General features: G+C 38.1%; 2 protein-coding genes across 2 annotated transcripts; one reads left to right on the top strand and one right to left on the bottom strand.

Annotated features, from left to right (window-relative positions):
* Positions 1 to 3,646: 3,646 nt before the first annotated feature.
* LOC145204893 (uncharacterized) lies at positions 3,647 to 5,748 on the top strand. Its single transcript, XM_080077506.1, has one exon. The coding sequence runs from the start codon at positions 3,957 to 3,959 to the stop codon at positions 4,986 to 4,988; it is 1,032 nt and encodes a 343-aa protein (XP_079933632.1). The 5' UTR covers positions 3,647 to 3,956; the 3' UTR covers positions 4,989 to 5,748.
* Positions 5,749 to 7,006: 1,258 nt separating this feature from the next.
* LOC145204896 (centrosomal protein POC5-like) lies at positions 7,007 to 13,275 on the bottom strand. The gene is made up of 11 exons (XM_080077510.1): positions 12,914 to 13,275; positions 12,124 to 12,268; positions 11,440 to 11,556; positions 11,179 to 11,351; positions 10,672 to 10,770; positions 10,288 to 10,458; positions 9,978 to 10,157; positions 9,732 to 9,891; positions 9,296 to 9,465; positions 8,212 to 8,433; positions 7,007 to 7,650 (listed from the first exon to the last, which is right to left on the bottom strand). The coding sequence occupies exons 1-11, from the start codon at positions 12,998 to 13,000 to the stop codon at positions 7,528 to 7,530; spliced, it is 1,647 nt and encodes a 548-aa protein (XP_079933636.1). The 5' UTR covers positions 13,001 to 13,275; the 3' UTR covers positions 7,007 to 7,527.
* Positions 13,276 to 14,845: the final 1,570 nt, after the last annotated feature.

Consider the following 14,845-nt stretch of genomic DNA (forward strand, 5'->3'; position numbering starts at 1 on the left):
GTTCAGGAATTGGCCTCGCACATTGCGCGCAGGTAATTACCCGTACATATGGCTGTTCAATAATATAATCATCGCTCATTAGTGGAATTGCAGCTTGAGGTTGTATGTGGGTTGAGTGACGAAGAAAATCCTGCTGCCACATGAATGTACGTCACTGCTGTCAAACTGAAATTCCTTGACAGAAAATGAATTACTTGAAATGAAAAAGGCGAATATGTCTATAAATCGTCTGTAGTGCAGTCAGGGGTCAGGAAGGAAACACATAAGCGTCCAGGTGAGCTCGAGAGGAATCATGTCACTTTTTTCATTCGACAGTAAAGGGCAAGCGGACAATAAGGTAAGTCTGAGTTGTAAGTGGCCTGAGATGAGAGGCCGAAACCGAGTGAAGTGGTGGGGATTGCGCTTTAGCGCTTGTTGACTCAGTGTAACAGGTTGTTAGAATCGCAGTGGAGGCGTAAAGCCGATGTGTACAACTGCTTTCGGATTTTATGAAAGCATTTAGAAAGGTATTGGATATCGGCGAACCCAGGGACCGATGTACGTGAATTCCTTGTAACAGATTGTTAGTTAGCGTCAATTCGACTTGTAGAATTTTTTTTTAAAAAGATGTAATTCTGTTGTTTGGTTGACAAATGTTGAAGTGTCGTTTTTGCAGTTTAAACTTTTAATTTTTCTATCACAGATTATTTTGAGTTTACTGCATCTAACTTAGCAGTTCTGAGCATAATAATTAGATTTTGGTTCAGGCCCAAAACGAAATGTATTTTCAAATCTTAATACCATATTGACATATCATTAGCGGTTAGATAACGAAAACAAACCTCGCATTTATTTGACCTTCTGCTAGCTGGTCCATGTACGCATGATGACCTCAAATGTATAATATTGTTCAGTCCGTTTAAGTTCACTCCCAAATTGCATATTCTTGGTACAATGCTTATTGCCTTAAACACATACTATTACCTTACATACATAATATGCCATATAGGTTTTAACAGGTGACAGATGCAGGTAGATTCAATTACGCAACAACATTTTAACCGCTTTTGAGGTATAATTACCAGTACTGCTATTAGCCACGTTTGAACATGACCATAATTGATTTTACATGTTGAATAAACAATTGGCTGTTCCGTTTTAATAATGGCTGCTACCATATTATGCAACTAATAACTCGTATTCAATTGGACTGGGCCGTAACAAACATTTGTATCGATACATATACAAATAGCTGGTAGTATTAGATAATAATTAACACATATGATTGCTATGTGAAAATCCCGACAATAGTAGTCTCTGCGAACAAATAACACCTCAACATTTAAATATATGTTTAAATCAGTGATGCGTGTTCTATGTACTTCTAAATAAATCCCAGCATAAGCACAGTTGTGAGTGTCTTTGTGATAAGATGCTGCAATGGCAGTAAGTAAGTAATTTCAGTAAATAGTGTGCTTTTTGGGATCATTACCCAGTCGGCATTCACATAAAAAACTCTGCGCCAATAGTAAAGCTTCGATCCGTTGACGGAAATCTCCGCCCTGAATATAAATCTTATACTTCTGTAACTTTATTTAGTGCATGTCATGAATATATACCGTTGGTGGAGTATAAACAACAAGGCGTGTTAAAAAAACTTTTTGTCGCTTACTCGAGTCAGCCCTCAATGTCAATAACAACGGCGCCAACAAAGAGAAAAGACTAAACTGTACAATGACTAGTTATCATAACACACCCGGGAACTGGGAATGTCAGGCTTGGATTGCTTCAAGTCCAATGGCAACAGAGAAACTTTTATCGTGTACATGTATAACATTTAGGCCCGATCCACACTGGTTAATTGCTCGCACGCACGATCGCTCGCTTGGCTTGGAATTGCGTCGGCGTTGACCACATTGTCTACTTCATGCTTGGTTGACTGCTAACATTTTGTCAAGACTAAATGATATGAAATCCCGCATAAAATTATTAAACATAATTTTTCCTGAATAATATTTGCTTTATTACTCATTGCTATATACTTTGCTGATCTGTGATTACTAGCTAGCACAACATAACGAGTTTAAACATTATCTGGTATTTATGTAACATCGTTTGGGACACACAAAATATATCAAAGAACATATATATGCAGTTTTACTAACATAAACACCATGTGACTCAACCCCTGCATAACAAATTCGTTCACTTTTGCCTGCACGCGCTGCCCGAACAATGGATTTTCAATTCGGCTGCGAGCGACGCACGCAGCGTGAGATCAAGCTCGCGCCGCCTGCGGACAAAACATTAATAAACAAAGATCGTGCGAGCAGTGTGGATGGGGCCTTAAGGCCCTGAAAAGTGGTAACCTACTCTTAATTGCAGTAATTGTTATTGTTGTTGTTGTTGTTGTTTTTCCTCGCAGGTGAACCAGTGTTGTTGTTATTATAGGTGTCAGTCGAGGACCCAAATCCAACATTTGCTAAGTTAGGCAGAAACTGGGCCAAACGTCAGGAATAATAAGTCGACATGGTAGCACGAACAAAGCGGTCGACCAAACCTTGCCTTAGATAGGCAACCAGGCATGTTACACAATTCCTTGCACAAAATATTAACCGTGTTGCCTCTCGTGAGTCGAGAGAAACCTTCGTTAACTTATTTAGGTTCAAAATTACATCACTCGCACCTTTGTCACATTTGGATATCATTGGTTGTGTAAGTTAATTATGCGGTGGTTGTTGTGTTATTGTCAGCACAGGGCTTCCAGACAGCATGTTGGCAGCACTAATTTAGCAACTAAGCATAGCAGACGCGGTCAGTTGGGTTGATTGCCTTTGTAGCGTTTAGCTTTTCATCTTGCATAATGGATGCGACCAACATCAAAGATTTATTACGTTAGGTCAGGAGTTGCCCTATCCCAGGCAATTGAAGCTAATGACACACGACCGCTTTGTTAGGCTGCACAAATAATAATGCGATTTAACGTCACAACAGGAATGGCAAATTCCTCACAAAACGTAATAAATTCACTTTTATTGTTCTTAGCTGTTCGTAATAGGGCAGGCTAATGTTTTGTGGTTAATATCAGCAAGTTGTTTGTTTTGCAAAAAAATGGCACCAGCACTTTGCATTCCACGAAAAACAATAGCCTTGGTTAAATTTTACTTCAAATTTTAGAAAAGAAACAAAGTAAAAAACAAAGTTCTTTTGTTCATGACCTTGATACTAACAACGTTTCAAATGTGGTTTTGGCGCTGCACGGGAATAAATCGCCGTTTGTGTCTAAGTCGTGCCATGACAAGTCGAGATAAGTGTGTAACTGGACGATCATCTCTCACCGCAGTTATCTTGGTATAATTCAGCTACAGCACACAATTTCCCGTGCTTTCACAAACTTTTTTAGCCCATAGAGATGATTACAGCCACGTATCAATTTTGAAATTGCAATTTGCTGTGCAATCTACAGTAAATATAGATTTGGATTTTTTAGGAAATTAATGGGTTCACTCTTGCAGAACTTGTCTAGCAAATTTTTTCTACCATTTATAAAATATTCTGAAAGCTTGTAAAAAACAATTTGTTTTAACGTTAATATTTTTAATGTAGGTGTCAAACTTAAACACAGCTTGCTTTAAACGTGATTCATTGGCAAATCGTTGCAAACTGGTTCTTGACATATTTTTAGTAAACATCGAACGCGATAGTAAACATCGAACGAAGCGTTGCGTAGTTTGTATTGATTTGTTTCAAAAGAGAGCCATTCAACGAGTCAAGCTGAGCACAATTAGGACACATGTTAGATGATATGGATCAGAACAATGCGAGATAGCGTCGTTGTCCAGCATCATGCGAATGTTGCACATATAGATATAGTTTATGCTGGCTCAGTAACCTAAAACTATTGTGTTTTATTTCAGATCCATCTGAATGTATAGTCTATATTTAGGCTTAAAAATCACAACTGCGCACTGTTAAAAATGAATGTGACTGCAACCACACCGGTCGTAAATGACACAGGCAACAGCACTGGTTTTCCACAAATATTTTTCGACCCTCGTGCCGGAATGGTCAGACCTTGGCTTCGCGATGAGATTCTGACTTCGTCTCTCACGGCCATCGCATTATACTTGGTAGTAAGTTTATCTATTTTTCAATGGCGACATGATCAAACCAAAGGAAAAGAAGGCAAAAACAGGAAGAGTTTGTCGAAAAAGGTCGAGGACTTTCTTTCCCAAGGCGCGCTTTGTCTCGCTGCTAGCGTCTTTGCCCTTGTACGATGCATCTTCGAACAAATCGAACTTCGCTTTGGTCAAACATCCGATCTTGCATGCAAGATCTACCAACATCAACTGGTTGAGGTTTTTCACACGTCTCTCATCTGCCTCTACCTTTTGCTTTGGTCACGTCAGCTAAAAATGTACAAGCACAAAGCACTGCGACATTTGGGATCTCCACTGCTCCGATTTATCAGTGCTGTAGTTATTGTGGGCTACGTTGCATCAGGTGCCGCGACAGCTATCATCTACCTGGTTAGCTTCACTCTTATCAGCTCGCCAATTGGTTGCGTTTATGACCTCACCAAGATTGATCCACAGACGTCAACTTTGCCCGGACTGCTCCTTTTTGTCGCCGCGCTAGTGTTCCAGTTCTCTCTTCTGGGACTTCTTATTTACCCGCTGGTCAAGCACTACAAAATCCGCTTGTGCTGTGGCCCTGAAGTTGCTCGACAGAATTCCGGTAATGTGCGACGCACCGTGATTCGACTCAGTGTGTGCGCTAGTGTTTGTGTTCTATCCGACATGGTATCTTGCATCCTGCTTATGACATTGCACGACGGAGTAACAGCTATCAGTTTCTGGGCAAATGTGTACACTATTAACTTAATTGTAAACATTCTTACGGTTACTCTGTCTTTTGTTGACTGGAAGCGTCGACTGTTTCCTTGTGTACAATTCAAGTACAAGGAAGTGCCCACGTCTGGCAATCAGACCAGCAGCTCGGCACTATAAAACATGCTATCTTGAACATATGAAGCGACCGCTTAGACAGTGCTGTGTTGTCTTGCCCAACCGTGATGGAACTCGTGGTCAAGTCGTCATTTGGAACCTTTACACTGGATTGAACCGGGAGTTTTCCAATGGCGAAAGCGTCGATATTAACCACGAAACATCCAAAAGACTATAATGACTGTCAAACGTTCGACCGGTAAAAAAAAACTGACAAACCTGTTGTACTTGTTCTATTTTTGTGTTTTGTATGTGCTCGATCACGCCGACTCACATAAAATCCAACTTAAATTGAACACAAATGAATTTTTAAACTTGCTAGGTCAAACGAATATCATCTCAAATCAGGACGTTTTGATACTATTTTAACGAAGCGATGTTATGTGACCCCCAAACTGGAATAAATTAAAACACTTAAATACGGGAAAACACGTTACGTTCCTCACCAACCACTATTGCTCGGCCCCAGGTATAAATTGTCTAGACATCTTCAAACATTGTATATAAACCAACAGTTGTAAATTAACTGTTCAAACTAGAATTTGTTTTAGGACATTAATTCTTGTTGTCAATAGAAGTGTTTGAAAATGATTTATCAGTAAAAATACTAGGAAGGAAAGTTGTAGTATGGGATTGCAAATCATTACATGGTCCTGAACTCTTCTGTCCCGAGCCGGCTCAATATATAGCAAGAAGGATCCCATTGACAAATTGAGCATTTGCAACGTTAAATGATCGTGAATAAAAAAACTGTAACAATCTATTTTGGAAGAGGTTATAGGCTTGAGAAGAAACAAATTATTTTACGTTGCTAGTTGTTTAGGAACTTTTTGGCTCAAAAAAGTCTGAACGTTTTTATTGACAATGCTGTTCGACTCGCAAGTCTTTTAGTATCAGTTTAACTGACCAGTTCATTGTAAAACGGCCGTGCAGTGACTAGCAAATAGGAAAATAAATAGAAAAAACTAAAAAAACAAATGATGTTTCCTTGTGTAAAAAAAACAGGAAGGACATTAAAATTTCTACAACAAAAAAAGCAAGTGTGTTTGAGTGACATGTTTTGTTAGATGCTAATTAGGCAGAGAAATATAATCAACAGTAAAATCGTTAATCTGTCGATATACTACATTTTAATTGATGTCGAAATCATAATATTTCAGCGACCAAAAGAGATTTAAAGAGTACAAATGGAAAAAAAAAGTGCAAAGCTGTGTTGCAAAACGATATGTGGAGTCAAATCGATCCCTATTGGATTGACTGTCACCTAAGTAAAAGGTCATCCGAGCCAAACGGTATTATGAAGGCGTAGGTCTATTATTAAATAATCAACCCCTGTGAGTTTACACTGCACAGTATTCCTCAGTGCAGTGTAAGCTAACCAAAAAAAAGTACGATGTATTTAGTCTCTTCACTGTGTATCTGCCCGTTTTAGCAGTGGCTGTCCTTTTTTGCATAATTTTACATCATAACTTAGTTTGTGGTACATCACCGTGTCACATCACAAATACAGCCAAAAGTTGGGTAGTAATTTGTTGGACACTGTGCAAATGTGATTACAGGACCTGAGCAAGGTTGCTTCCGTTGGAGAGCCTGATCGAATTAAACCCTGACCCCTGCCAGAGTTCGTGAAAAACCAACCTACGCAAATCGCGACAGACGTGGTCTTGAGATTCTGACAATCCGTCGCTTACAATTTCACTCAAAATAGCCAAGAGCCCCAGATAAATTGTATTTGTGGCGAAACGCTTGTCCGTCGTGTTTCTTACCGTGTTATAGGGCTATCGTTTTTTTTAATCCTTAGGGAGCACCACAGCCCTGGCAGAAGGGCAATTAAATGGCAAATGTTCTAATAAAGATCGAAATTTACCCAGTGGACAATGCAGAAAAATCTCTTAATCTAAGCCGGGTCGTTAATTCTGCCAAGATCGTTTCCCACTAAAACTCTTTGATTTATCGTTGTATTTTCCAAAAGCTTAATTGTTCTGATGTGATTTTGCTGCATGTTCAGTTCGGTAAACGAATAAAAAACACGTTTTATTTTATTGTTGGTAAAAGACGCATACCAAAAATATCCAACGCGTTGACAAAGACTACAGAAAGCAATTTTTCAACAAAGCACTTACATGTCATAAATTTAACACAGTGACATTCAAGGTTACGCTATTTAAAATTACGATTTTTTTTCATCTTTAGGTTACGAAAGTACAGATATGGTCAATAGCACTGTATTGTTTTTGACTCCAAAAACCTTTGCAATACAAAAACTGCACAATTAAGATAGTCTTCAGATCCCGTTTTAATTTGGTAGAAACCGAAATTTTGGTAGGAAAAAGTCCCACTAAACATGGTGACACTAATAGCAGCTAACCTGTTTTTACGGCGAGTAGCCACCAAAGCAGGGACCGTATGTGGCGTAATCCACTTTGCGCGGCAACCCGATTCAATAGCAGTTGACATGTGCGTGTAAAGGTTGCGTGAGAACCGAGGGTAACCAGTCCGTAAGTGGATTACAATCGAGTGAGGTGGTCTAATTCCGTCCGGTTCACTGCCGAGCGCTGATTGGCTGAGAGCGTTTGCCCTTGCGCTCGTCACGGCTTCTGATTGGCTGCGTCGGAGTGTTGGGTTGCTTGGTCACATGAGCGAGGGGTTGGCCGGTAACCGCGTTCTGGAAATTGATAAAAAATATAATTATGTCATTTCTGCAAATATATTATCCGGCATTCGGCGATTACTTTGAAACCCTTAAAGTTGTGACTATAGGTGCCAATAGCGGGAAGATATTTGTACGACCAGGGTCCAACATGTTCTCTTCTAATCAAGCAATATATTGCCTTAACAACACTATATATTTAATGGCGATTAGAGAATAAACGTTTAGACGTGGCGTAAGTGGCAAGACAAAGCAGGACAAGACGTGAAAGTTTGGTCCATTGTAAAATATTTTAATTGGCATTCATCGTTTGTTCATGCAGATCAAATCTGACAAGAGGAAAAATTCTAATTCACCCATGTGGTGGTATAATACGTTCCCTATTACATAAACGTAAACACTTTCATCATGGACTTGGAGAAATGGGCAGTCTAACTATTCGATTGTGCTATGTTCAACCATATGACCTTTGCCACGAACATGCAAACGTCATAAAATTTTGTTTAATTTTCTATTTTGCCCAGAAGGCAAAAAATTCACAGACTTTACGTAAATACGAATCAAGTTTTATTGTACCTGAATGTTTGGATGGTGACGTTCAACTAATACAGAGCCACTTGGGGGCGCCGACACATTTGGGCTTCTGGAACGGGGTCCAGGGTCGCCACCCGCCACACCGGTGACTTTAGCGGATAAGGTAGAAGTACGGCCAGCCTGGATTCGAACTGGTCCGTGACTTTGAGGTTTGGAAAACTGCTGGTTGGTCCGCACAGGATTAGATTGAGTTTTAGCTGGTACCTGCAAAAATATGGTTGAAGACTCAAAAATGCCTCAAATAACAATGCCTCACTTTTCATACCCACAAAGCGCCTTCTAAACATTTCGGTTGTTTATTTGGTATTAAAGCAAAAAAGGCTACACGTGTGTTCATACATGGACTATACAGGCTTACAAAACCACAACCTTGGTGCTTTTGAAAAACAACATTTTGCAAATTTAAGCAGGAAAATGTCATGGCGGAAAACATCGATCACTGCAATTTGGATCGAGAAATGCCTAAACCTAAATAATACCTTGTTCGCAATAATTAACATGATTTCCCACCTGGTCATTATGCAACAAGTGTTCGATCGTTGACGTATGTGCCACCCTAAAACCAAACTAAAATCGACCAAAGGGGAGAAAAGGGGGGAGTGTTGATGTTTCACTCTCCCGCAATTATTAAGACATTTTTAGGTTTTTGAATTGGGAAACAGCAAACCGTTCGCTCTAGTATTATCAAATCAGTAACGATACTGTATGTTTGTACAATTCTCCTACATGTGATTTAAAAATCTAATTCGTATTTATGTTCACAAACACGAGAATCCATAACCAAAAATAATTCCTAAAATAAGACAAATATTCTAAATAAACATAGAGAAGTGTTTTCGTTTTCCACATAGCTTGAAGTGTAGCCCTTCCTTGCCTTTAGTATTGATTTTTGTGACAAGGTTTTTGCCAAAAATCAAACAAACGAAAACCAAAGTGTCAGATAAAAAAGGTTAAGCATCATAACGTAGCGTAATATTCGTTAAATACCCAGAACCAATCAATTGAAATACGATCGAACTCCGTGGATATAAAGAGTCACCGACAGCCGCACCCACATGCTAATTACCTTGCTAACTGTAGGGCGGGGCATCATAGGATCGGCATTCCTCAACAGCGAATCACCGGTGCGGCGTGTTTGATTGACAGCTGGTTTGGTGCGCTGCGGTTGTTCGGCATCGGATGAGGCGCAGGTGAGAGCATCAACAGCGGCTGCTAGTGTCCGGACTTCCTCAGTGGCTGCGAGAGGTAAGGTTTGAATGTAATCATAGAATTTTTCGCAGCTCCAACGCTCAGAATTTTGCACAACTTGTTGACTCAACAAATAGGCATTTTTTTGTCAAACTAATCCAGTTAACACATCATTTAGGCACAAATATATCGTTTTTATATGAGCACGTGTTAAAGCCTTAAAAAATATAATTAAAATTTTACACATGAAATTTAGACATTTACTTTATTATTATCTCTAAAACATAATTTTTGTTAAAATATATGAAGCTTACTTGTCGTATTTTCCTCCTCGGCGTTAAACATCGTCATTGCTTCAAGGTTGAGTGCACACACGCCACGCATGAATGCCTTTTTCATAGTTTCTTCATATCGATCTCGTTCATCGTGCAAACGCTGGACTTCGTCACGAGAGCTCTCCAGTGCTTCGTTGATCTTTAAAGAATACATTTTAAATCTTTAAACTATTTCAGAAAAAAACACGAATAAATACAAAACTCAAATTATACGAGGTTTCTTACCGATGCCAGTTTAGCCTCGTAATCGTCAGTGAGCTTCATACACACTTCCTGTGCTTTTTTCTGACAAGCTTTTTCCACCTTTTCCCGCCATTTTACTTCCACTAAACTTCTCCAACCCTGCCACGCCTTCGCCGCTAGAGCATGCTCGCGATGACGTCGCGCCAAAGTGGAAGTAAAACCCTTAAATACAAAGTTGTGTTTAATTTAATCAGGCCCCAAAAAATTGAAAAAAAATCACGGTGAAGTATTATGAAAATGTTTAAAACAAATTTGAAATCACACATAAATTTATGTCAAACCTCAAAATTACCTGTCGTTTTTCATCAACTAGTCTTATTTTCCAGTGAGTAAGAGCCCTTGCCATCTCCTGCCTTTCCTTACTACTGTGCAGTGCTCTGGTCAGGTTGGATATCACAGAATCTTTGCGGTTCAGTGAAGTATCGTAAGTGTGTAAAAGTTCCTTCAGATTGGCAATCTCATCCTTAAATCACAAAAAATAACTTAGTTGTGTACATACATTTTACCTAATAACATTAAGTTTTACTTTAGCAACAATGTGTTACAGCCCTTAACGAAGCTATATGCTAAGTGTTACAAAATTTAAAACTGAACATGAAAATATTTTTGATCTTTTTTTTACAACTCAAATATATATATATATATATATATATATGATAACAAAATATAATAACACCTGTAACTTATTTCTCTCAGATTCATGTTCTTGTTGCATTCCATGAAGTTGACGACGATAATTTTCTGTAATTGTAATCTTAATCTGGCTCAGTTCAGCCTACAACAAGAACATTTTTTTCAACGAGAGCAAAATGAGATGAAAAGTCTACAAACTTAAAATAGGCTACAAAATATTAGCTACACTATTATATATAACCTGCCTATTTGTAACTAATAGTGATTTTCAATTGCTTTTTTTACAATTTTACTATTCAGCACATTGTTAGAAATTGAATTAAGACATCGTCTGTGACGTCACTTCACACATCTGGCTTTTCCTTTTTTTTCCTTAGTGCTTTATATACCGTGTTCTACAGCTTGATTAAAAACATGTACTGATGATGACAACAGAGATTGTCGAAACGTCTACACGATGTATTCTATATACACCACTACCTTGGCAGTAATGTTTATGATTGAATTAAGACATGCTGTACAACTAAAATTTATGAGGAAAAGGTAATACCAAAACAGAGCTGTTCATCTTTGTATGCCAGCTGGAAAGATGAGTGTACATGCGCTTAATATCAGCATCCCCATTATCACTTGCATCTAACGTTGACTCATATTGTTTTCTTGATGCACTGGGTTCTTCTCTCAAGGAGGAAGTTGCAAGGTTCGGAATTCCTTGCAGAATGTCTGCCAATAAACAGCATTACTTCTCTACATCCCCAACCTTTGATCAAATATAATGTAGTTAATAGGCAATTGTCAACTGTTTTCAAACCTTTTGGTGAAGGCTGTGAACTGCTTCTGAAGGTTCTTCTATCAGTGGCAATCTCTTCACTTCCCATTGCACTATCATGGCCTTCACGCTTTTCAGATTCGGTTCTGGATGAGTTATCTAATATAAATTTGAGCAGTTAATATTTTGTATTGGAGCGTTTTTGTCCAATGTTGGTCTGAATTTCCTAGTGGGTTGCAAAATAAAGGAAGTAACTCTAATCTCTTGTTTATTGGCTGATGACCATGGGTGTGCATGACAATGCTAAATCTTTACATTGGTTTTGTTTGTTGTCAAGAGCAACATCAACCAAAACATTAATGATGCAAAACAACTTTTTTGCGTTTCAACCTGAAAAATAATAGATAGCACAAACAACTATTTTAGGGTGCTGAATATCGCTAGGTCAAAAAAGTCAGGCAACCACTGGTTTAAGTATGGAGTCACAGGTTATAAACATGTAACTATAAAACCCTACAGTTATATCAAAAATAAAAGCTATCCATTTTACTTACTCTGTTCATACTGACAGGTTAAGAACAAAAACATTATGCAGTTGTATTATTAAAAGATGCTGAGTTGAGTTTATTTCGCTCTGTGAAAAATTGTAGTAACACAATTGCACTAAAATATTCTGCTTGCCGGAGATAGCAATAGCATGTTAATTCATAGCCAGAAAATAGCAACCTGAATATTCATCAACAGTTGTGAGAGCAAGATCATCTGGTTCTTGAAGTCGAAGTTGAGGAAGTGTAACATTCTGTTGCACTGTTACACTTGGCTCCCACTTTGGTGTGACAAGAGCATATTTTAGTAGTTCATCATACTCCTCCTGCAGAAAGATGCAAATTTGTTTGTAAGTTTGCCGCCAAAATGACACCTGTTAATAGGAGTAAAGGACTTTTTCCAAGTAGGACAAGGACATGACAGCAGAAGTGTTGGACTTGTAGGTACACTGTTTGATGACTACTGAGTTTATAATACATCAATGCTTTTAAAAGTATGCAAAGAGAAATACACAAATTCATTTATTACACACAAATACACAAACCCTCAGGTCAGCAAACATTTTTAACACCATTTGGTTTCTTTTCCTGTGTCCTAAAGATACTTCTCTAGTCTGTTTGGGTGTGAACGAATTCAGACTACGTGCAACATGCAGCATACTTTTTTAGTTTAAGCTTCTGACGTTTATTTGTTTATGCTGTTTTGTGGCTAAAATCTATTACACATCACTTTAGCCCTTTCTTTTACCATTGACGCTGCCCACACATGTGAAATATATATCTCCTCAAGAACCACGACCAATTTTCAGCCAGAAGCTCTGCTTCTTTTAAACTGGTGTATAAATCATAAAAACGTTGTTGGTAAAAATGAACTATGCAAGTAAAGCAAAACTTTTTGAGAACGACGCATTACAAAGTTCATTTTTAACACAATAAATATTTAAAACAACGAATTACGAAGAAACGCTAACCTGCAAACCAGATGATACGGAACTTCCTTTTGAAGTGTCGTAATTTATCAGCGGTCCGTCCCCGTCATCTTCGCTTATGCTGGACATTTGTATGTTTTAAATACCGTTTTTATACCTAAGAATACTTTTCGGAATACCCAATATTGTGAAAATTTCCCAGCCAACCAACGCAAAATCTAATCTACTGTGTCGTTTAAAGATCTTCGTCAAACCACCTCGGGCGTTCATTGGTTGCCGTGGGTGTCACGCATGAGGAATTCCAGTCAATAACATTTTTTTCTTTTCTAAACCTGTTTAAACGTTTAGTTCAAACTAGGGTTGGTTCGGATATCAATAATTTCCACTATCCGGATAACGGATATATACGGATATTTTGAATTTAGTTATCCGGTTAACCGGATAATAATAACTTAAGTCTATTACAAAATCATCCAATAGTGCCACAGATTTCATTTTAGTGTTCATAATTTACACCATATATACATCAAATTTACGCATACTGCTTAAGCAGTGTAGTTCTGAAAAAGAACGATATATCAGTTGTTTCACATATTGCCCTACAGTCAAATATCAGAATTCATCCTTCCGAGCGAATCGCCTTACAATGGATGCATTTTATAATTTATTAGTGTGACTTCAATTCTCTCGTGAATTTTAACATCTTTAGGGAATATGCACAACAAAGTAAATATTCGTATTAATTAGGATAAACATAAATTCGTCTGTTGCATCTGTCACTGCACATTAACTGTGTGTCATATAAAATTATGTTAAAATGCATACAACGCTTACGCAGCACTATTATTTTGTTATCCGGTTAACCGACACAAAAATATCCGGATATCGGATAGCAAAAAACTCTTCGGTTAATCGGTTAACCGGTTATCCGTTAACCGTATAATTTAACCCTAGTTCAAACCAATCATACCGGTAACAGCTTTCTGTTGACAACATTTTTAGTTTTTTTGTACTTTATACATATCCAAGTTTGACTACTAGGCAATAACATGGCTTTCTCAGCACCATGCATTATTTATGCTATTGTGGGGTTGCCATATCCACGTGGGCCAAATTTCTGACACTTTCTACAAATATCATTCTCGAAACCAATCTTGCATCGAATTGCTCGTTACAGCATGTTGCATTTTGTCAGCCACATCACCATTGGTTTTCAAACCAGAAATACAAATTGATAAAGGCACAGGTCTCTTTTTTTCAAGCGATGAAATTCTCTTCCACAAAATTTTGTCAGCATTTACGATTAGTTAGCTGTTTGAATCGCCTAAAGATGGCGATCTCGACCACTTTAATATATGCTAGTGGTCGAGATGCTTAAATTCCGGACGATAGGAATGCTTTTGAAATTTCAAAATTCCGGAAGTCCGTTAATCCTAGCCTACCGGTGATAAAAGTGTTGGTTGTTATCAGTGGTGGGATTCAGCCGGTTCGCACCGGTTCTCTAGAACTGTCTCACGAAATTTTAAGATCAGCGAACCGGTTAGCATTACTGGTTAATGTCAATTGATTTTGTAACAAAACCGGCTGAAAAGTATAACTTTTGTGTTAGAACCGGCTGAAAAAATTTAATCCCACCACTGGTTGTGATCATGTCAGTTTACAATATTATTTTTTCATGAGAAACAGCGGTTCGATGACCGTGTTATTGAGTAGCCTACCTACCACCAGCTAGTAATGATCGGCAACCTTTTCGTGTACTATTCGACATATCTTTGAGCAGGACTTTTTTTCAACCATTTTGCTGCTGTTTTGATGGCTAAACAATTAAAATTCTGTTCCACTTTCCACATTAGCCTTTAACAGCAATTTCGGCTCAGCTATTTATTTGAACTACAGCACAGTTCACATTACGTGTGTTAAATTTTTTAAAAAAGTAGCAAAATTTGTCTGTTTACATGCTTATCATTTATCTAA

The sequence above is a fragment of the Phallusia mammillata genome, chromosome 8 (genome assembly GCF_965637545.1).
Source record: "Phallusia mammillata chromosome 8, kaPhaMamm4.hap1.1, whole genome shotgun sequence".
NCBI lineage: Eukaryota > Metazoa > Chordata > Ascidiacea > Phlebobranchia > Ascidiidae > Phallusia > Phallusia mammillata.